The 21,328-nt window shown below is 56.9% G+C and overlaps 7 protein-coding genes across 9 annotated transcripts; 4 read left to right on the forward strand and 3 right to left on the reverse strand.

The window, feature by feature from the left end:
• Positions 1-466: 466 nt before the first annotated feature.
• Positions 467-2,105, forward strand: H310_01928 (hypothetical protein; the record flags this gene model as incomplete). The annotated part of the gene is made up of 10 exons (XM_008865274.1): positions 467-562; positions 622-760; positions 811-1,020; positions 1,067-1,139; positions 1,184-1,242; positions 1,288-1,368; positions 1,422-1,478; positions 1,536-1,694; positions 1,748-1,894; positions 1,941-2,105. Coding segments are annotated over 10 exons (1,141 nt in total), but the record flags the coding sequence as incomplete, so codon positions are not given.
• On the reverse strand, positions 1,971-3,964 carry H310_01929 (hypothetical protein). Of its 3 annotated transcripts, XM_008865275.1 has the most exons (7): positions 3,771-3,964; positions 3,314-3,721; positions 3,172-3,267; positions 2,984-3,115; positions 2,501-2,926; positions 2,276-2,383; positions 1,971-2,225 (listed from the first exon to the last, which is right to left on the reverse strand). In XM_008865275.1, the coding sequence occupies exons 1-7, from the start codon at positions 3,951-3,953 to the stop codon at positions 2,124-2,126; spliced, it is 1,455 nt and encodes a 484-aa protein (XP_008863497.1). In that variant the 5' UTR covers positions 3,954-3,964; the 3' UTR covers positions 1,971-2,123. The 3 variants fall into 3 exon arrangements, with proteins under 3 accessions (XP_008863497.1, XP_008863498.1, XP_008863499.1); XM_008865276.1 differs by having other exon boundaries at positions 1,971-2,383; XM_008865277.1 differs by having other exon boundaries at positions 2,276-2,926.
• Positions 3,965-4,865: 901 nt separating this feature from the next.
• On the forward strand, positions 4,866-11,257 carry H310_01930 (hypothetical protein). Its single transcript, XM_008865278.1, has 13 exons — positions 4,866-4,882; positions 4,931-4,992; positions 5,038-5,103; positions 5,161-5,619; positions 5,675-5,758; positions 5,810-5,911; positions 5,978-6,092; positions 6,143-6,393; positions 6,447-6,527; positions 6,574-10,727; positions 10,787-10,944; positions 10,994-11,064; positions 11,116-11,257. The coding sequence occupies exons 1-13, from the start codon at positions 4,870-4,872 to the stop codon at positions 11,143-11,145; spliced, it is 5,646 nt and encodes a 1,881-aa protein (XP_008863500.1). The 5' UTR covers positions 4,866-4,869; the 3' UTR covers positions 11,146-11,257.
• Positions 11,177-12,656, reverse strand: H310_01931 (hypothetical protein; the record flags this gene model as incomplete). The annotated part of the gene is made up of 7 exons (XM_008865279.1): positions 11,177-11,378; positions 11,426-11,668; positions 11,714-11,845; positions 11,898-12,082; positions 12,125-12,289; positions 12,335-12,489; positions 12,536-12,656. 7 exons carry the CDS (start codon positions 12,654-12,656, stop codon positions 11,210-11,212), a joined length of 1,170 nt encoding a protein of 389 aa, XP_008863501.1. The 3' UTR covers positions 11,177-11,209.
• Positions 12,657-12,757: 101 nt separating this feature from the next.
• On the forward strand, positions 12,758-13,381 carry H310_01932 (hypothetical protein). Its single transcript, XM_008865280.1, has one exon. It carries the CDS (start codon positions 12,784-12,786, stop codon positions 13,318-13,320), a length of 537 nt encoding a protein of 178 aa, XP_008863502.1. The 5' UTR covers positions 12,758-12,783; the 3' UTR covers positions 13,321-13,381.
• Positions 12,764-18,047, reverse strand: H310_01933 (hypothetical protein; the record flags this gene model as incomplete). Its single annotated transcript, XM_008865281.1, has 12 exons — positions 12,764-14,234; positions 14,287-14,483; positions 14,530-14,633; positions 14,683-14,800; positions 14,848-14,989; positions 15,092-15,363; positions 15,416-15,628; positions 15,690-15,803; positions 15,860-16,066; positions 16,112-16,273; positions 16,322-17,033; positions 17,080-18,047. The coding sequence occupies 12 exons, from the start codon at positions 18,045-18,047 to the stop codon at positions 13,409-13,411; spliced, it is 4,035 nt and encodes a 1,344-aa protein (XP_008863503.1). The 3' UTR covers positions 12,764-13,408.
• Positions 18,048-18,761: 714 nt separating this feature from the next.
• On the forward strand, positions 18,762-21,328 carry H310_01934 (hypothetical protein; the record flags this gene model as incomplete). Its single annotated transcript, XM_008865282.1, has 11 exons — positions 18,762-19,251; positions 19,289-19,464; positions 19,509-19,671; positions 19,723-19,993; positions 20,049-20,106; positions 20,158-20,280; positions 20,330-20,387; positions 20,448-20,568; positions 20,610-20,685; positions 20,736-20,867; positions 20,918-21,328. 11 exons carry the CDS (start codon positions 18,762-18,764, stop codon positions 21,326-21,328), a joined length of 2,079 nt encoding a protein of 692 aa, XP_008863504.1.

The following is a 21,328-nucleotide window of genomic DNA, read 5'->3' on the forward strand; positions in this document are numbered from 1 at the left end:
CCTTGACAGCGTTGGGGCGCACTAGTCGTCGTTGGGCTTAGCAAACCGACGCACAGCTGCTCAAGCTCGCGGGCAAACGGTGGAACCGCCTATTGGCAAACTCCTCACTCCCCGGATTCGTCGAGACGGTCGCGCTGTACCCGCGACGAATGGCGATCTCAAGTTGTCAGGGATTCCAAGGACGTCGACACATCGCCTACCAACGCATTGTGCCAAAGGTCGCGCTCCTCGAGTTTCTCGGATCGACGCTGATCATTTAGTAGGGAATTCATAATAGTTCCTATAATTTTTATAAATGTGCTACGATAATTCTATATTCTTTATCTCTAAATCAATTTTTGTATTTATTGTTCAAGCTGATTATTTGAACTGGATCAACCAAAACCACGTACAGTATATATTCGTATTATATTTTAAAAAAGGTGTGTATACTCCACACGTGTGATTGTTGGACTTGAAGCACCATCATGACCCGCCAAGATGAAGTGGACGTGTTCCAGAAGCTCGTACCAGCGGCTGGCATCGAATCCTGCTGTCTTGAACAGCTCCAAGCAACCATTCAGTGCGCGTTCTTCGTCAGGAAGCCGCGACGAATCCTCTCATGGCTGTGTCTGCGTCTAGATACACTCGGTATCGCCGTCTACGCTTTCGCTTGCGCTTTCCAGACACGTACCCGAACGACGCACTCGTGATCGAGCTCACAAGCGACACATTGCCTGACTTCGCCTTGCGCCGAATGACAAAGTTTGTGGATGCCAAGGTTCGCTGGTCCAATTGCTGTGTCCAGCGAGGATCACAGGTCCATCCTAGGCAACAGAGTTGGCCAAGGCGGGGCAGCCTCAAGTCCAAGCCGTCGTCGAGTTGATCCTGTCTTCACTCGCAGACAACAAACTATTGTACGCTTTCGACGAAGTGCGGCAGTTGCGCTTGCTGGCCGAGCAAAACGGCGGCGACATCAAGCTCAACGAACGGACTGGCCGCATCAAGCTGCTCCTGCGGCACAAGGCGTATTTCTTCCACGTACGTTTGCTTCGGTCGTTCTTGTTCGCTGGCTTAACGGGACCAGGCCAACATCAAACTGGACGACCATTATCCAGACTCGCCGATCGCCATTTCGTGTGACGAATCGAACCTTCCACGTACGTCCCGCCACCGAGTTTCCATGGTTCACACGTCGTTCCAGCTTCGATCGTTGCGTTAGTGACTAAGCAGGTCAACGACATGGTTGCTCGAATCGTCCAGGTGGAGACTTCTCGTTTTCTCGTCCGCTGAGTGATGTTGGCGAAGGGGTACACGGCAGAACAAGCGCTGTTTGCATCAAATCCGATCAAGAAGCCCGTCAGTCTAGTCGAAGCCATCGCGGACGAAGTGAGTGGTCCTCCACCATGGTTGCATTGCGTGGTTCGATCTGTTGTGTCCAGGCGACCCCAGCCAAGAAATCGGGACCAAGGAAGGCCGCGGCAAAAGTGGCCATCAAAGTACACATCAAAGGCTCTTGCAGGTCGACGAGCGAGAACGACCAAATGCCTGTGTAGGCGTCACCGCGCGATAGCATTGCCCCTATGTACTACGCGCAAGACGGTGGTATATTGCACCACGCTCCTCTCGACGTCGCTGTCAAGAGCTTGATTCCAGTGGTGAAAACGTTCTTGTGGACGCAATGTCTCGTTGGGCTGGCCGACACTGCGTGCGTCGTGCGTTGCAAAGTAGCTACACCCTCACGCATACCTGACCGCGTTGTGCTTAGTCGTGCAACGAGCCGATCTTGGGGTCGGACCCATTGACCAAAGTCAGCGACACCATGCAGCCGATCCAAGCATACTGTGGTCACTGGTACCACCACGCGTGCCTCGGCGCAATCCTGCAAAGCCCCCCGTTTGTCCACGGCTGCAAGGTTCGTGGTCTCGTCGGCGGGAGCACGACTCAGTGGAGCCTTCTAGGCATGCAACGTCGTCCTCCATCATCCGAAATGGTCCACAAACGTCGACGATCTCAAACGGGCACACGAGCGCGCCATTCGGCAGGCCCGAGAACTCGAAGAGATCGCCGACATGTTTTAGCATGGTTGACGTATTTTTCACGAACGGAGATATCTTTCGACGGCAGCACTGCCTTGTTATCGCTTAGTCTTGCACGGCGAGCTCCGACAAGTAGTTGACGACCCGCAGCAGACGGCCTTGGTATTTCTCTAGGATTTGCACATTCAAGTCGCGGTCAACAAAACCCTAACACAGCATCAGACTAGGGGCGTCGAAGGCAAATGCAGGCGAGGTACCATCGCTTCGAGCTCGGTGAGCTGGGCGCCCCACTTACTGCCATTCACGTCGGTCGGCAACACAGGTTCAATGGCATGGACTGGCACAGCGTCGGAGGTGAACAGTGCCTACAGCATCGACATTCCAAATGAATACGACCGTGACCATGAAAGCGGTTGCCAGCCAACAGAAAAGCACTTGGACAGCATCCAGCCCACTCCGACATCGAACATGTAGTCTCGGACCTCATCTTGTTTTGTCTCCCACTGGGCAAGCGCCGCCCCCCATGGCGTCTCCAATGTCGGAACGTTTTCCTTGCCGCCGGGCCCCATGTCGACATCTGTGACTTCCGCGACGGGTTCCGGGGGCGGTGTCGTCATGCGCTCCACAAACACCGCTTCTTGGCGTCCGACAAAACCAACGTCCTTGAGCTGCATCGTCGAGTGCTCAATCACTCGTCGGGGGTAGTTTGTCGTTGCACGGAACGTAAGCGGGTCCATACCAGTCGCGCTTGTGATGAAATCATACACGCTGGTGACAGAGTCGGACAGGTGAAAACGGCGAACGTGCTGGGACCCGTCTGGCGTTCGAAGCATAAGCTTAATGCCTTCGTTCGCGGGTGCTTCGTCGGGAAGGCGCGCCAGCGCATCGGTTTGACGTTGGGCGGCTTCCTGCACAAGAATTGAACGATTTGAAGGAAGGCATCGGGGAGATCACACTGCGATTACCTGGATGCTGCGTTGCAGGGCTTGCTCTGCCGCGAGTTTTTGTTGCTCAGCAAGCTGCTTGGCGGCGAGTCGTCGTTCCACGGCTTCGCTTGGAAGCAAGTCGACTTCCAAGTCCACGTTGAGGATGGTCACCTGCGGTGCCCAACCATCAACATGTCACGACATTTGTAGGCAGGGCATGCACGTACCTGCGGTTCCGGATCGATATTCTTCACGGCCACATCAAACGTCATTTTGCCGTGACGAACAAGGAGGATGTCGCCTTCGGTCAGCGTCGTGTGGGTCTGCGAGACGAATGAGGCTTGTGTGTCATGCACCCTAGAGACGTACGTGCAGCGTGCGCTCGAGGAGGTGTTTAATGTCGAGTTGACGGTCGCCAAACCCGTCTCCGAGTGGCTGCAACCTCACTGCACGACCTTTGGTCAAACGCACAAAGCGCACCGAGATGTCGACAACCGCGTCGTCAAGGTGCAGCGATCGGGCGACTTTGGGCGGAATTCCGATCGTATGCTCGTCGGCCACGAACTCCAACACGCTAGCGTGGCTAGTGCGTCCATTTGCTACCAATTCGAAAGTAAACACGCCCAAATCCAAAGCGTTTTGCGGGTTCAGCTCCTCCAACGCGGACACTGGAAGGGTGACTTTGTCGCCGTCGTTCGCGATGGGAACTGCACGCAAAGTCTTTTTGTACGTGATACCACCGGTAACGCGCTGCTCGTTCAGGCGTCGCTCTTCTTCCTAGCCAACGTCGTGTGAACCACTGATGCAACGTTAACGTCATCCGTACTGCTGCAGCCTGTTGTGCCTGCTCGTCCCTTCGACGTTGTGATTCTGCGTCCATTTCTCGTCGCAGCTGGTTCGCTTTGTCGGCAAGGGCTTTCTCCCGCTCTATCTTTAGTCGAGCAGCTTCTCGTCGTGCCGCTTGCTCCTTCTGGAGCTTCTTGCCGCGCGTCCCCAGGTCAAAGTCCATCCTTCCACGCGAACTTTTTGAAAAATGCGACGCGAAAAACTATCGGTCGTACTTAAACGAACAAGGACGCTCCAGAAAGTTCGACGCCCCGATGACGTAACCTGCCAAGTGCAATCTGTCTGCTTCCGTAATCACGGCACCCTCCTTGGCACAATGAATTTGGCCGAGCGCAGGTCCCCATTGAGCTCACGAGTGGCGCCGTCATCACACGGCTGTGCATGGAGTGCGAGATGGATGGACGGTACTCTGATGCACACATCAGGCGCAACTGTCGTCCGCGGTGGAGTCATGCACAAGATTTGTAGACTGACGTCTGGAAGGAAGCTGCTAACATCACGGCGTGCGATCCGTCGACTGTGATCTAGAAACGGAGTGTGGGCATGCGTTGCGTTCCTCCACAATAAGAGAGTACCATTGAAAAGAATGGCCAAATGCTCGTGGTCGGTAAGTGGAGAGGTGATGCACCCAGCATCGATCGACTGCAGCAGGCGGAGCGAATGCAGTCGAGTTTGCTGTCAACGACGTTCATAATACGTTTGGATGCGTCATGACTCCTCCTTGCGTGAACACTGCGCGCACGTAGTAAGATCTGTCATGGATTCTTGGACGACCATAGCATGTTCTTGGACGAGCGATGTATTGTGATTTGTTCAGGATGCCGGCACATGTCGAAGGCTTCGTCAGCTATGCGCGATAGAACAGCTCGACGTGGGCGAGCGTGCGTGGAGGCTGGTGAATTCTGCGTGCGTCGTGCGACGTCGCTCCCGTTGGACACCCCATGGACAAGGTTACATTCCATTGAATTTTCACAAAAAAATTCAAGATTTCGCAGTCGAAATGTTGGCTGCATCATTATCCGGATACGGTTAACGTCGTTTGGCACGATACAGCAGGATGCCCTAGACCGAAATTCGTCATGCTGGCACCAGGTACTGGCGCTGTTGCGACGGCGCCAAGTCACTGCACCCATGCGTTAGGTTGGGAGCAGGTGGAAGATGCCCAAGGTCGAGTGTTTTATGTGAATCACGAGACCAAGGAGGTACAGCGTCCCGACTGGCCATTCCAAGTTCATAGCTCTGTATAGACGTCATGGACGCCGCCGTCAACTTTGCCTTTGCCCCCTGGGTGGGAAGAGCTTCGAGATCCCCAGGCACGTTCGAAAGCTTGCACAGATACCAGTGAATCATGTCCTTGCGGTCTATTGTAGGGCCGTGTCTACTTTGTCGACCATGCTACCCGCACGACGACATGGATTGACCCACGGGAATCCCAACTTCAACAAATGGCCAACGAGTTGGATCGGTATGCGAATCAAGCGCCATCTCGTGACACGACCACCACCGTGGCAGAATCTGTTGCGGGTTACGCACCGACACCTTTGGACGTTTCCAGTCAAGCATCTCCAGATTCGTCTGGCCACCGCGCCAGTATGCCGAATCTTTCACCTCCGACAGCTTCGCCACATGCGTTTGTCCATCCCCTTGCCCAGCGCTCTTCATCGTCAAGCTCATCGAGCCTCCATCTCGCCATTTCGGCACCCCTTGTTCGCACGTCGTCCTTTGGTGGCACCGCTCTTTCGTTGTACTTCCCGCCCATTGTCGTCCCGGACAGTGCGCGACAAGACTGCACACAGTGCCGATTAAAGTTTGGCGTGTTGCGCCGTCGTGTATGCTACTTCTCGACCATGCGTCCTGTCCTTGTGACGTGATGGTGTTGTGTAGCACCACTGCCGACTCTGCGGCGGTCTCTTCTGCGCCGAATGTGCCAATTTTAAAGCTCCCGTCCCAACTTTGGACGGACGGTCGGTACGATCGTCGATACGACCTGCTTTGATGCACACGTGACCTCGCCACTAGACTGTGTGCCGCCGGTGCTACCGCAACACTCAAGCGAACGACTATTACTCGATTGTGGGTTTGGTCGCGCTGCTGGCCCTGCAACCAGGCTCCATTCCGCAAGTACCGTTGGCATGCCATGGAACCATGACAATGCACGATTGCTTCACGACTGTGTCGTGCATGTAGAAAGTCGAAAAGTTGCGCGCACTCGCGACCGCATTGAGCACTGGCCGCAAAGAGACGGACAGGTCGATGGGCCCCGAGCTATTGACGCAACTGAACGACCTGGCAAGCGTCGGAGGTGTGTGGTACACGTTGCCACCCGATTGAACGATTCGTTTGGGTGCGTAGGCATCGGAGTGTTGTGCGGGATGCTTCACCCCACGGACCCGCAGGATGTTCAAATCCATGTCTTGATGGTGCTGGCCAACGCGCTCACCCTCTACTACGCCGGGAATTCGCTCCAGGCAGCGAAAGAGTTCACTCAAACCGGCGCGTGCAAGGTCTTGATGCAATGCCTGTCCAGTGGGGTCGAAGATCTCGAACTGCAGGCGATTCGGACCATGTTTTACTTGTGCAAGTCAACAGGCACTACTGGACAGGTTGGCGGATCGATGGCCTTTTGTTTGGTCGTTCACGCGTCGCGGCGGTGTAGGATGTTCTGCGTCGAGTTGGAGCTACGATGCGTTTGTGCCAACTCTTGAGTGCGTCGTCGGATGCGTCCATCCCTGTCAAGGTGCAGTGGCTCGTGCACCGTGGTCGACCTGACGAATCCCTCCAAGGTGGACGGAACCAAATGCTTGCACGTGTACGTAGCCGGCAACACCGAGTGCCGCGACGAAGTTGTGGGTCACAACGGCCTGTCGATCGTGACTCAAGTCGTGCTTCTCCTCGCGACCAACCCCGACGCAGACCTCGACGTTGGCTTCGATACGCTCGCCGTGTGTTTGCAGTCTGATTTCATCCAGCAGTACCCCATCGAACGTGCGTTGGTCGGGCCGTTGTTTGATGCGCTCCAGCCGCACTTTCAGTCGCAACCGTCGTCGCTTGTGTTGATGGCGGCGCTCGTGACCGACCACCTGCGGTACGCAACCGTGTGCGCGACGCACGCAAACGTTATCGAAGCCTTGGTGCACTGTTTGGGCCAGCGAGATCAAACCGTGGCAAAGTCGGCGCTCAAAGTCCTCCAGACGATGTGTCCCATCGGTCAGTGCGATCCATCGGTGGTCCACGCACTTGCAGCAGCGAACGCTCTTGTCGTTGTCATGCAATGGCTGTCGACGTTCGCGGCTGGCGCGAGCGACATTGTCATTCAAGAAGGCTTGCTTACCATCGTGATCGCGTTTTGTACTGTCGAATACGCCGGAGCTGTAGTGGGCCACCAAGGAATCTCCGTCTTGCTCTCGATGTTCACATACCAACCGGCTCTGTTGGAGCTCACGTGCCAAGCCCTATCGCAGCTGGCCCTAGCATCACCCGCCGTCCTGAACGAGATCATTCCGTTTGGAGCGGGTCAGGGCTTTGAAAATATCCTGGTCGACCTGCACTCGTCAAGCAGCTGCAAAAAGTCGGCCCTGGTGTTCTTCTCGCTCATGGGCGAACACTCCTCGGACATTATCTTGTCCCGTCGCGGTGCAAAGGCGCTGTTCCAACTCGCGACAGACAGTTCGTTGCAAAAGCTCGCACTCGCCGCAGTCGACAACCTCACAGGGTACAACCGCATGAGTCGCCGTCTTGAGTTGCAGGCCCACGTCGTGGAGGAGCTGTACACGTCGGTGCTGCATCCAATACTCGCGCACGGGTCAACCGACCGAGACGTGCTGTCGGCGGCACTGAAGATCGTGCACAATGCTTCGCACTTGCCGTCGCTGCTTGACCAGAGCGTTCTCACGGCGGTGCTGGCGTGCATCCAACGCCATGACCTTCCCGTCCTGACCTGGGATGTCGTCCTCCAGTGCCTGCAATGCGCTGCCACGACCGCTTGGAACAACGTGTCGACTATCCAAGGCATTTACGAACACATCTTCTCGACGCTCGTGGACCAACCGGACTCGTCCGTCGCCATGACTGTCCTCCGATGCGTCGAAGTTGGTCTGGCGCATCCCACGTGGAAAGTCGTGTTTGTCGGGTGCGCCCTGCACCGTCAGCAAGCGTTTATTGACTTTTGCGAAGCGTTGGCGGAACGATTGGACCGAGCGTTCTCTGCCGTCCCAGCCGAACTCGTCACGATTCTGTCGGTGGTGTCTGCACTGTGTGGCATCCGCCGCCTCACGTCGCTTCTCCTTCAAGGCGAGTTGCACGTAAGCGTGTTGAGAGGCCTCAAGGCCCGTGACGCTGTCGACGTTGTCCTCTCGTGCCTGCAGGCGTTCCTGCCCCACGCTGCGTTTCAAAACACTGTGCTTGGCGACCTCCCATCGTTCCATCGACTAGTCCAGCTCTACAGCCAGGACAACATGGCGGCGGCGCAGATCTTGTGCGCGTTGTCGCAGAACGCGCAGCAATTTCCCGTGTCGTCGGCGCTGGTGACGACATTGCTGTACCAAGTGGAATTCTCGGCGACCGCTTCCAAGACAATGTCCGAACGGATTCTGAGCAACCTCACGGACGGCCACACGTACAAGGAGCAACCGATTTGGTCGCACATCGTCGAGACGCGCAACTTGCGCATCTTGAACGAGATCATGGCGCTGACGACACAACCTCACGTGCTCGTAGCTGCAATCGGATGTGGACAGCTCATTGTCGACGCGGCGTCCCCCGAATCCAGCAGCTTCCGGAACTCGTTGCTGCGGTTGCTTGTGTCGTCGTCGCAAGTCCAAGTGCGTAGCATGTGCGTGGAGGCCCTGGCGACGATGGTGCGAGTCAACCGGGACGTGGTCGCATCCGACGCGATCGAGTTTTTCGATCCGCCGACCGCCCGAGCGATTTTGAGCGCCCTGCCGTCACACCCACTGGCAGTGGCAGCGCTGGTCCAGTTTGCGATTGAGATGCACTGGGATCTGGCACCGTTTTGGCAACAAGTGACAGCATATCGCATGCGCAACAAGTTTGTCGAGTTGCTCAGCAACGCTCCACCAACGGAACAGAGCGGTGCCATGGCCCTCACGGCGTTTATGCGTTCGGCCAAGGTGTTGAAAACGCGCGAAGTCAATTCTTTGATGCATGTAGCCACCCGCGTTCCCGACCAGATCAAAGCAACCACGGATCGCGCCAACCTGACCGTGTGGCTCAACCTCATGCTCGAGATGAGCGCCGTGTCTCGACTCGCCCAGGCCTTGATTGACGGAAACGGTGTCGAGTGCATGATGGAGAGCTTGGGACAGCACGACGCGTGCCAGTCGATCTTGATCAACCTCCTGCACAACAAGTCGGCGACGGAGCGCCTCTTGAATGGCCATGGCGTCGCACGGCTACTATCTCTTGTCGACTCGAACAAGGCCAATTCGACAGTCTTGTTGGAACTGCTCGGGATCCTGAATGCGATCGCGCACAAAGAGAAAGCGTTCCGTGTGGCCATGTCGGGGTCGTTGAAGCTCTTCTCTCAGCTGCTGGAACAGTCTATCCAACTGCCTTACATCCACGAGTACTCTGTGCTCGACTCGTCATCGTCCGCGTTGTCAAGTCCAGTGTACGACGTGGCGGTCGCATCGCCCGTTGTCCAAGTGCTTGTCTCGCTGTGCGAATTGCACGAAATCCGCGTGCAAGTGGTCCTCGTGCCAGAAATCTTTGCCGAGTTGTACATGTTGCTACAACACGCCGCCGTGTCCGACGACATGCCGGATCAACTCACGATCGACTCGTTGAAATTGATTCAGTACCGCGTGATCGGGTCGAACGGCGGCGGCGCGACAATCACCCACGACGACATGCATGTCCTCTTGGATATCGTCGTGGGTTTGGCGCAGCGCCAGGACTCCCTTCCCGTGCACCTCCACGTGATGGAAACCCTCCATGCCCTGTGGTGTGCGGCGCCAGCGACGCCGTTTTACGAAGACAATCGGTGGCGTTTGGCTATGGACCATCTGTCGTCGATGTTGTTGGCCGCGTACCCGAAGGGCGCTCCATCGGATGTTCAGGCTTTGCTGCTGCCCCTTGCGGCCGATTTGGGGCGCCACCGAACGGTTGTCTTCCCCTCGGAACTGCTGCAGTGGCTCGTCCTGTCGTCGTTTGACGCCAACAATTCGCTCGTGTACCCGTTGCTCGTCCAGCTCTGCTGCACATCGCCGAGTTTTCACTTGTTCCTCAAAACCCACTCCCGCATCGTTGCTGGCCTGCGCACGAGTGTGCATCCTCTCGCCCGACGCGTGTATGTCCTTCTCGGACAAGACGTTGTGGCTACCACGGACAACGATGACTCGGCATCGCACCAAGGCGATGACGAGGACGAAGTCGACGAAGGAAAGCCCGATACAACCGTCGGGTTTGTCGAGGATTCCGTCGCATGTCCGCGTGGACTCGATGCGCCGACCGTCGATGACGACTTGGACCAAGCGTTGCTGAACCTTCCGCCGAATACAACGACGACGGGGGTGCCAGATCCGATCGCTCCTGTCTCGTCTGCGCCATACCTGACCCACGAAAACAACGAGCTGCACCGATCGTCGCGCGGGGCATCACAGTCCACTCCGAACGATTCGACAAGGTATGGGTCATCGGACGCGTGGTCCGCCTCACCTGCTGCCGCCACCACAACACACGACGAGCCGGTTACGTGCCATCACTGCTCTGGCATTGTCCCTGTTCCGGCAGAGGTCATGGCGTATTTGGATTTGGTACCATGCCCCCATTGCCAACTTCCCTTGGGGTGCGGCCCCGCGGCGGCGTCGAATGCCTCGACGAAAACTGTGTCGTGCTTCAAGTGCTACCGGCCGCTGCATTTGCCCGAGGGGTTGGATCTGCCCGACGTGAAGTGCCCCTTCTGCAACGCCGTCAATGTGTACGCCATCACATCCGTGTTGCGATGAATGATCGGTTAGTTGCGTCCGATGGCTTTAGATTGAAGCAGCCCAATGCAACACCGACCGCGCCCGCCGGCCCTCGCCCCAAAACGATGCGGTGCGGGTATTGCTCCCATACCTTTCAGGCCCAGTCGCACCAGCCGACGATTCAGTGCCCTCAATGCAACAACGTCTCTCGCGTCGATGGCTTTGACTGTAAGCCGCATCTCACTCCCGTTCGCGCATCTGAGGCCGCCGATTGTAGCCATGATCAAAGTCAACTGCGCCAGCTGTGGGACGTTGCTCGCGTTGCCGGCAGGCGTCACGTCGTACAAGGTAGGCGCTGATGACGCACACCAACGCAACGGATTCACATCTCGTTTGCAGTGCATGAAGTGCGCGCACGTTCAACGGTAGTGCCGTGTGCTGCGCTGGAAACAACGAGGACCGCGCGACGATGGTGCCGATGTTATGTCGAGTACTAGGTCGAGTCCATTAAGCTGAGCAAGTCGTCGGAGTCGCCGTCTCCTTTTTTGTCTTGCGTGGGTTTGTCATCGTCAAATTCGTCGAGCAGCGCTCGAGTCGTCTTGCGGTCGCTCAGAGCATCGATCAGGATGGTTTCAACGTCGTTGTCGGCTTCTTTCGAGTCCCTACGCGATTGCGATGAGAGCAGTGGACGGCTGGATCTCGCACGCACTCTTCGTCGGGATCGTCCGCGAACAAGTTGATTTTCCACGGCTTGGCGTCGTTCGTGTCCTTTGCCCCCAAGAGGTCGGCCAGGAGGTTGAGGCCGTCTGCCGCCGTGGCTTTCCATTGTTTTGGCGGTGACAGGGCTTTGCCGTCTCCGGCGTCCTTTGAGCCGGATTTCTTCGCCTCGGCTGCCATTTCTTGGCCCGTCTTTGGCACCGCTTTGAGGCCAGGCTTGGCGTTCGGTACATACCTTCAAATGCGTGAGCTAAATGCATGCACGACCTAGTCATCGTACAAATTTTCTCCATACGGACATAGCGTCGGATCGCGCGACAAGATGGGCTTGTCGTCGTACGGAATGACACCGCGCGCATTGTCCAACTCGATCGCGTCTTCGTCTTCGATGTCGCCGGACGAGCTGTAGTACCTGATATCCACGGTGGGAAGGGTAAGAAAAATCGCGCTGTCCCAGGACGCACCGAATGGTGCCAGGGACGTCGCCGCCCGTGGCGACGGGTCCGTCGGAGCGCAGGACAAAGCTTCCATCGCCGTTTTGGATTTCGGTCTGCAGGAAGAGCGACACTTTGATACGAACGTCTTGGAAGAATCGGCACAAGCTTTGTTTAAGCAGAAGAAAATTGCCGTGGCTCATCGTGCCATACACCTACCAGGGAGGATGAAAACGAAGATGGGCATGGACGTATACGTTTGCCGTGAGGACAATTGCTTCTTCGATGAGCGCCGTCGCTTCGTCCGTCGAGACTATCTCCTTGATCGAACGAAGATGGTTCATCGTGACTTGCACGAGTTGGTCCGCAGACGAGCACGCCAGGATATTGTACTTGAACCCCATCCGCATCAAGCCGTACAGCTACAACATGGTCTGACCTGCCATGCCATTGCGCACACATCGCACCTTGTCCATGCTCGACTGGTTGAGCCGCATGATGGACGAATGGGCCAACCGGTCAAAGATCTGTCGCGTCGACACGTTCGAGTACATGTGATGGGGTCGAAAGAGTTCCGAAATGAACTTGGTGTTGAACATGGTCTTGACAACGTCGACGAGCACTACAACGATCCAGTCACGACCGACCGTGGCTGCATCCAACGACACCTTTGACGCTCTTGTCGCCCGCAATGTTTTGGGCCTTCAGGCGCTGGTCCAGCACGTACAACATTTCGCCGCCCATGTTGATGATCAGCATCGGCATCGCAAGCAAGGTGCCAGACGTCATACTTCCGCGGCCCTCCGCTTCCACAAACGTTCGAGGATCCGACTGAAGCATGGCCGTGCAAGATATGTAACTGTCCACGTATCCGGATAAACGTCGGACATTCCGTCCTTCGGTGCGCTTCGGTAACATGCTGTGTCGTCGTGGCGCAAGGTGGCGTGGCGTCGGCCCAGGCCGGTGCTTGACCAGCAAGGCGTGCATGTCGTACCATCTTGTGGGCCATGGAGAGGGTGTCAAGTGTACCATGAAGCGACCTGATGGGATATCCATCTCGACAGATATCCCGAAAGCCATGGGTGGCTCGAACACTGCGCCGCAACCTGTCGAGCTCTTCTTGACTTCGCTGTGCGGATGCGAATTGGCGACTGCGCAATTCGTCGCCAGGCACATGACACCTCGTATGACGATTGAAAAGATCGAATTCAACGTTCAAGCCAGTCGAAAAAAGCAGGGGGCGCTGCATCTCCCGCTCGGAAACCATGACGATGCTCCACTCGCCCGTCCTGACCGAATATGGGGTCAAGCACTCGTGTACACGTCGGCTACCCAGAAGCAAGTTGACCAGCTTGCGGCTGAAGTCAAGACGCGATGCCCGATTGCAAACATGACCGTTCTCTCGGGGTGTGTTCTCGACATCGAGTGGATTGCCCGTCGAGTAGTCGAGTAGATCGTGTCCATCGCCTTTTAAGTCAGTCCAAACACGTATCCAAAATGGATGTGCAACGAAACCGAGCCACGTCGCCATGTTTTGCAGACTAATTGTTGTGAGGTAAATGAAGCAGCTTCTCGACTTGAGCCAGGCGGCCGTGCACCACATGCCCCACACGGCTGACATCAATGCGAATGTGACTGCCACTGGCCACCCCATCGTGTTGTTTGGCATCGCAACTTCGACACATGGACGCCTTGCACTCGATGCACTTGACTTCACATGGCACGCCACAGTCGCAAAAGCCACATGTGCCGTGTTTTGTCATGCATGCCTCGAGGTTGCGGATTCGCGCCAGGGCTTCGTCCCGGGCGGTTCGCGCGGCGGCCAATTCGACTTGGAGCGCTTGGATTGTATCTGTGGAAAGCTCGCGCTGTCGAAGTGCCTCTTTGTCCAAGGTTGGCGCATTGCACACAGCCAGCGCATCGGCCGCCGTCGACAGCGATACCGGTGCTGTCGAAGCGTTTCCAGTCGGCAAACTCTTCGATGACGAGTCCCCAGGAGGCAGGGCAAACGTCTGGCCGTCTTGCAGAGTGCTTAATGCTACGTCAACTGTCGTGTCCATGCTGCACTCGTGCACGCCGCTGTCCATGACATCTCTTTGGTCCGCTGGATGGAGCTCGACAATCGGCGGCGGGGCAATCATTTGAGTCTTGGCCAGTTTCGCGTAGTGCGCATTAACCCATTGCGGCGAGTCGGGAATGCCAAGCGCCATCGCCGCCTTGATGCCCAGGACGAGATGCTCGACGACAAGAAGCATCCACAGATTTGTAGTCGACGCTGCGGTTTCTGCGGCGAACGATGACGTCGGTAGATACGCCTGGACGTCCATGTTCAGGTACAGCAACGCGCAGTTGACCGTCACAGCCGCACTACAACGTCACATGGGACATTCCACGATTGCAAGTGTCACGGACAACGTACAAACTCATAAACTCCAGGATGCTCTGGAAGACGGGGATTTCGGTGCCGCCATCGAACGACGGCCGACGGTACGCCTCCAAGCTGCACTGGACGTCCAGATGCATTTCGAGCGTGTTGGTGAGCACGACAAAGAACGGGGCACTCGGAAACACGGTCAGGAACATTGTGACGTAGCCAAAGCGAATCATCGCGTCAATCTAGATCCAAATTCTGGTCGCGTTGACTGGTATGCATGCGGCGTACCTGCTTGTCCAAGACATGATACGGGGCCGCCATGAGTTGCTGCATCTCGATGCCTGCTGGAACACGCACGTCGTCTTCATCGGCAGACGTCACAGGCGATGTCGCTGCTGGACAGGAAGGCTCAGACCAGGACCGAGCATGTGGGTAGTGTACGTGTCGACAATGGTGGTGGCATGGTTTGGAACAGGTCATCCACACGGAATCCGCGCTGCTGCCATCGATGCCGTACGAGGACGAGGGGGAGCAGGTTGGACAAGACAATGGACGACGCCTGGACACACATCGCATCAACGCCACAGCCATGGCATCGTGACGGACCTGTCGAAAGAGTAAGATCGTAAACAGCTCGTAGCGGAGCCGGTCGAACTCGCGGTCGACAAATGCCGTCCAGAACAGCGACATGAAAGCGTTGAGAAACTTGAACGTGAACAACTTGATGGCCAGCATCGATTCAAAGTCACTACACGAGTTGGATGGAAAGGTTGAAGCAGGCTCTCGACGGGCGTTCGCAGCAGGTCAGCGCCACACATTTGGCAAGAAGCGAACGGGTGGTGGAAATTACCTGACCGTGCGATGGTTTTCCCAATGAGAGAGCGCGTACGCGACCTTGGAATACATTTTATCCAGCAAGATGATGGCCACCGCGTTCAGCGCAGAGATGACAGGCATGAATGCATCCGAGTCGTCTACGCCGACCGTCGACGCGGCTTGCTGCGCACGGAGATACTTCATGCCCACGAACGACAGCACGGCCATCGCGACCATCCCGAGGAGCAGCGGCGCGCCCAAGTAGATGCGCAGCATGTGCACGGCATGGGGAAATTGTACATCACGCTATGTCGACATTTGTCGGTCAACGAATACATGGATGGAGGATGCCACAAACTTCGTTGGTGGTCGTGTCAAAGACAAAGTCGCCGTGAAACTCGGCCCGCACGAGGTTGTTGACCCCGCCGTCCGCCGCGACAGGAAAACCCCAATTGCACAGCATCTCTGCACGTTTTCGCTTCCATCGCTCCACGAGACATGTAATCCAGATGAGCACAACCATGACCAAGGGGGGCACTGCCTCTGGCAAGGTCTTAAATGCCCAGAGACCCTACAAACCACAGCGATACGTCCATTCGTGTGCTGCAGGGGGGAGTGGGTCAAAGACGCACCTCGACAACGACACACGGAATCGACACGACCAGCAAGTACGACGTGTAAAATTGAATCCACGCTATGTGCAATGCATGCTTGACACCAAAATACGTCCGTAGCGGCCATAGCATCTACAAAGGACAACCAATGCATGAATGGTTGCCGGACGATAGAAGCAATCGTGTACGTCATAAGTGTGCGTTGGGCTTTCAAACAAGTACTGGCGAAGTGCATGCCACGGCTGCAATTGCCCCAGCCAGCCGCGGCCGAGCACCCAGTGCACTGCGATCGCTCGGTGGCCAACTGCATCGTGCAGTGGAAACATATCAAAGATGGTTTGCGTTTCGAGATGGCGCCTGAGGTTGACGTTGTCGCGGATCAAGTTGAGGACCACCTACGCCGATCACTGACGACGCTCGCATCACGGTGTTGTTCAAACCAGTTGGCGCTGCAGCGATCGGAACGGCTCAAAGTCATGCTTGGCACTTGCATGGAATACTTGCATGTTGGTGGATCCCCGCCGCCGAACCATCAGCTGCATGCGCTCGGCTTTCTGGGCGAGGACGGTGTCCGTCGCCCCCACCGCGACGTAGTCAAACCACTGCGAGCATGTCAAGAATCCAAGTCCTGGTTACACGACAATCCATACCTCGGACTCGCGGTACCGTCGGAGCTGCTCTCGGGAGCCGACGGTGGCGGCCAACAGTGACGGAGCGCGAGAGCTCTCTTCCTCGAGAACGTCTTGAAGTGTCTTGCGAAAAAGCCTGTGCTTACGCCGAAAGACGAGGACGTATTCCGTGGGGAACGACGACGTTGTCGGCAGGTTGAGCACCGTGCGAACCGAGTCGTTGGCCGTCTCGAGCAGCGTCGAGCCTTCAATATTTTGCAGGTGGATCTCCGCTTGAATCGTGGACGACGGCAGGATCGACAGGAGGGTCGTTGAGACTTCGGCGCGGTTGTACAGGCCAGCAAGGTACAGAGGCGACTCGAGGCGGTGGTTGAGCCATCCAGGAAGCGCTGTGAATGGAATGTCCTTGGTGGACATGCGTCGTTGATGAAAGGTGCCCAGCATCGGGTGGACCTTGCTGGGGACCGCTGACAATGACGACGGGCTCTGGGTCAGCGTCGTTGTGTAGTGCGACACAACGCGGGAGAGCAGTGTTTGCACTATGGCTGTGTGGCCCATGGCGCACGCGAAGTGCAGCGCCGATTGCGACTTGGCGACGTCATACTCGACATGAGCCAGCGGATCGAGTCGTTTCGTGGCACCGTCGTCGGTTGTGAATTCGATTTCCAGCAGCGCCACCACGGCCTCGACCTGGTTTAGCCCGGCGCACCAGTACAACAAGTGCTGACCGTATCTAGCACACAACAAATGTAATGAGGTCGGACAGGTGAGCAACCTACCGAAGCACGTCCGTCTCGGAGAAGGGCAGCAGTCGGTTGCGTCGGCTCGACGCCTTGACGGTCGTTGAAGTGTCGAGGCACGCGGCAAGCTGCTTGGCGTATTCACCAGGGCGTTGGGCATTTGCGATGAAGTCCTGCACAAATACTTGGACGACGACCACGTGGTCCAAATGAAGACGCCACTCTCGGTATCCCATCTCGAAACCATCGACCGAATATGAACACGCCCTTTCACGCACAACGGACTGTCTCCATGCTTCCATTTCATCACGGAGCTGGAGCCCCATGCGGCCCGCGACATCCACAGGGTACAGCCCCTCGGACTGCACCAAAGGAACCGCAAACTGTATAGCAGGTAGTAGAGCGTTCGCTTGGTCGGTGCAGCACAGTTGGGGGTTCAGCATCAGCGCCGTCAGTTCGTGGTGGCCATTGAAAGCGCTCCAGTGGAGCGGCGTCCAGTTATTCGACGTCTTGCTCGTGTTGCATTGGCATCCACTGCGCAACAGTTCGGAGGCGATCTCGATGCTGTCGCGGACGTGCTTCATCTCGGAGCCGCATCCAAAGCAACTGATGCATTGGATGGGGGCGTTGCCGTAGTTGTCCAGGTACGTGGTGCCGTTGGCGAGATCGTGGCGTTGAACGACAACGTCGGACGGGAGTTGCAGCAGCGCCGACGGCACGTGCGCGTCCTCCTTTCGCTTCATGATGACACGAATGTTGTGTCCGCATGGCACGATTAAATCTTCGACTTCTTCGCGTCGACGACCTGGGAAAAACACTTGGCATGTCCGCCCCAGGAGAAGTCGCACGACCGTCAGCTGGCCCCCTAGGCACGCCACGTGCAAAGCACTCCGCCCGCCATGATCCACCTGCCGCAACAAGGCTGGAGCTTTGGATGGCCCAGCCTCGAGAAGGAGCTCGACCACGCGCTCTTCATTGCCATTCTCGCACGCTTCCAGGAGGTCCATGTGGAAAAGTGAAATTGGCGGTTACAGCCGTTACGCGCGGTGGAAGTCCAAACGCGAGAGCGATGTCTGTCTTCTCGTCGAGCATGTCGATGCATCGCCGCGCCCTCGTGCAGAGACGTTGACCAACGGCACCGCAACGCCGTGGCGTGGATTGTACAAGGCGGTGGATGATCCCCATAGCTGCCGCGTCCACATGCGTATCCCCTGGCTAAAGCGAGGTGTAATAGAGGCTGGCACCTAGCACTTGCTTCACCAAATCGATTGCCCTCAGATGAACCAAGAGTGCGAAGTTTACCCTTCCCAAGTTCCCTGCGACCTGGAGGACGTGGTGACGAATGTCATGTACAACTCATCCTTCCCGCACTGGAGCGTTGATGGCCGCAGGAAGTGGAGACAAGAACGAGCAAGCCACGGATCCAGCGCACGAGGACCAACGCGTGCACGTTGCGAGTGCAGAGACATTCCAATGTCCACTTTGGTTTGACAGGGTGGTGATGATAATCGGCATGATGGTGTTCATATTCGCCACTTGACCCCGCGTGCAAGGTCATGCACACGCAGACCACATCTGCACTGCTTAGTGTAACACGTGCTCGTGAGATGGCTGTAGCGGAGGTGTGGTGCGCATGGATGATCTGGTCCAGTCCTTTCGTCCCGCGCTGTGTGAGACTGTGCCAGCCGAGTCGAAACCGCCACAGGCACACCCATTTTCACATGTCGGACGGCAACGTCGACGACGACAAACATGCCGCCATGGATTTGAAAGCTCTCGCCAAGCGCAGCTTCCACGTCGCTGAAACCACGGGCTGCCTGACGCTGTCGCGCTTGCACTTGGAGCAGTTGCCTCCATCCGTGCAAAACTTGCCGTGGCTGGTAGAACTCGATTTGAGCCACAACAACATGAGTCGATTCCCGGGAGAGTCGGTGGCCCAGTGCCTCACCCGTCTGCGTGTTGTAAACCTCGAGCACAACCATCTGCACTGCATCGAAGATGTCCTCGCCCTCTCGAGGTTGCCTCAACTCGAGTCCCTCAACGTCCATCACAACCCCATGCCGCTCGTTCAGAATCGAATCTACTTTTTGGAGGCACGGCATCTTCTCTGCATCACAACGTCATCCATGTGGCGGATGTGTTTCTTTGTAGGCTCTGTTCAAAGCGAGACGGCCACAGAGATCGAGCGCACACGGTCGTGCGAGTCCTGTGGTGACCTCGGCAGGAGTGCACGTGCCACGACGTGAAGGGTTTCCAATGTTGCAACGACTGAATGGCACGGATATTTCGCACGACGATATTGCGACGGTCGAACGAGAAATGGGGCGCAAGTTGCGGTACGATGCTGCTCCGCCCGTCGCATTCGAGGGGGACACGGGGAGCGCAAAGAAGGGCAAGGCCACTCGCAAAACCGTCAAGGAATTGGTACGCTGCACGTCGCGATGCATCGAATGTGATTGTCCATATAGCACTACAAGCAATCGAAGTCGGCGACGTTTCCCGCGCCGACCAAAGTGCCGCTTCTGCGGTATGCAATCGACGGCAACACTGTCCCCGAGCCTCTTTATGTGGACGACGACTCGGACGCTGCGGATTTGCTCAGAGTACTTGGCGATCGGGTTGAAACAGAAGGTGCAGAGGGGGGAAGGGGGTCGTGATGCATGATGTCGACGTGTGGTCTAGAAATGGAGAGGCTAAGGCGGGAGCTGCGCCTCGGGTTGGTCCTTCACGACGGCGGGGGCGCCGATGCGACCGTTCCCCCTACGGCAAGTGACGTGGCGGTTTGGGAGGGTGCCACGTGGAACACTACGATTCAATCGTTTGACAGCCTCGCCAACGATCAGCGGTGCTGGGTCCGCGAAAAGAGCAAGGTTGCCACTGACGCGTCATTGAAAGATAACCCGTTCGAGGCCAACGTTGTGCTGGGCAACATGATTCAAGCTGAGCGATCGAGGTAGCCCCAGCGCTGCCTCGTGCCCTTACGACACCCCACGTCATATCTTGCTTAGGCGGCTGACCCAGCGAGCGGTGGACGTGCTGACTGCGCCAGCCTGGCTGAGCCATCCCGTTGAAACTGGATGCGAGATCGCATCAGGTCTCTCACAGTGCATTGCGTAGAATGGTTGTGGACGAGGCATCCCCACGGCGGGAGCACCGTCGACCGGGTGCAGCGCCGGTGACCAATTGATCGAAAGACTCAATGCCCAGCACACCCGACGTATCGTGGAGCGAAATTACAAGGCACGCAGATACGAAGTGATTCGGGGCGCGCACTTTGACCACTGTGTAGCTGACGGAGGCGTTCTGCAAGCAGACATTTCAAGTGGGCAGTGTAGCTTTGGCCCCTGGTACGACCGCTCATGCTGCGTGGCGCGCCACCGCCATGAATGAATCGAGCTCGAATGTAGACATTCGAGACGTGATCGAGGCGGACCATAAACACATGCAAGTGGCAAACACAAAGCTCATGTCCAAAGTTGCCGTCAAGTGCGACCTGCCCTTAGTCGACTCGATCGATTTGACCCTCAGGTACAGACAATCGTCTTTGTTTGTGTCACCAGCTCGACCAGTCGCGTGCGCAACGACAATGCCGTCGAGAGCGTCGTCAAGTCGCTCAATTCCAAGCACGAGAAGCGGTTGGTCCAGGTGCGAAAGAGGCCCCGGGTTACAACGAACGCGTGGTCAGCCGTCCGTAGGCACTGATCGACTCGGATCAACAAGTAGTCGAAGAGGAGGTGCGCCGCCAGAGAATCCAAGAACACAAGGATCGGATGGACGTGATTGCGTGCCGAGCGCGGCGTCCCAAGTCTGCCACGTCTGCCCGAAAGGTAGACAGACTCAACAAGGGGATGCAATGCCTCAAGCATTCGGGTGGCAGGTATCAGCATGGCAGAAGCGAAATGTCCATGCTCTCGCGGCGCGGAGCAAGCCGAGTAAGGACAGCGTGGCGAGAGAATTGACAGGGAACGTCGAAAGACAACAGTTGGGAGCACGGCGCCGCATCTTGCCGTATCAAACGATCGAGCGAGTGGAGGACGCAAGGCTCGACACGCTACCCCGCGTCACGACCAAGGAGCTGCTCGTGCGCTGTGCGGACATTCGCATGCAATCGAAGGAAAGCCTGATGGACCTGGCGCGGGCCAAGAACGAGTTCGTCGAGGCTGAAATTCAGTGGGAACTCCATCGACGCGACCCAATCGAGCTCCTGCGTCGCAAGGTCCAGGCGACTGCGTGCGAAGGCAACGAAGTCATGATCGGCAATCAGGAGTTCATCTACTCGGCGTTTTAG

The sequence above is a fragment of the Aphanomyces invadans genome (assembly GCF_000520115.1).
Source record: "Aphanomyces invadans strain NJM9701 unplaced genomic scaffold supercont1.3, whole genome shotgun sequence".
Classification (NCBI taxonomy): Eukaryota; Oomycota; class Saprolegniomycetes; order Saprolegniales; family Verrucalvaceae; genus Aphanomyces; species Aphanomyces invadans.

Excerpts from the sequence above, each read along its gene's own strand:
- H310_01929 (XM_008865275.1), bottom strand. The coding sequence starts at position 3,953 with ATGGACTTTGACCTGGGGACGCGCGGCAAGAAGCTCCAGAAGGAGCAA. Across the intron at positions 3,268-3,313 it reads TCCTCGAGCGCACGCTGCAC|ACCCACACGACGCTGACCGA; the intron begins GTACGTCTCTAG and ends TTCGTCTCGCAG. Across the intron at positions 2,226-2,275 it reads TCACCGAGCTCGAAGCGATG|GGTTTTGTTGACCGCGACTT; the intron begins GTACCTCGCCTG and ends ATGCTGTGTTAG.
- H310_01930 (XM_008865278.1), top strand. Across the intron at positions 6,093-6,142 it reads CGACCTGGCAAGCGTCGGAG|GCATCGGAGTGTTGTGCGGG; the intron begins GTGTGTGGTACA and ends TTGGGTGCGTAG. Across the intron at positions 6,528-6,573 it reads ATGCGTCCATCCCTGTCAAG|GTGGACGGAACCAAATGCTT; the intron begins GTGCAGTGGCTC and ends AATCCCTCCAAG.
- H310_01932 (XM_008865280.1), top strand. The coding sequence starts at position 12,784 with ATGCTGTGTCGTCGTGGCGCAAGGTGGCGTGGCGTCGGCCCAGGCCGG.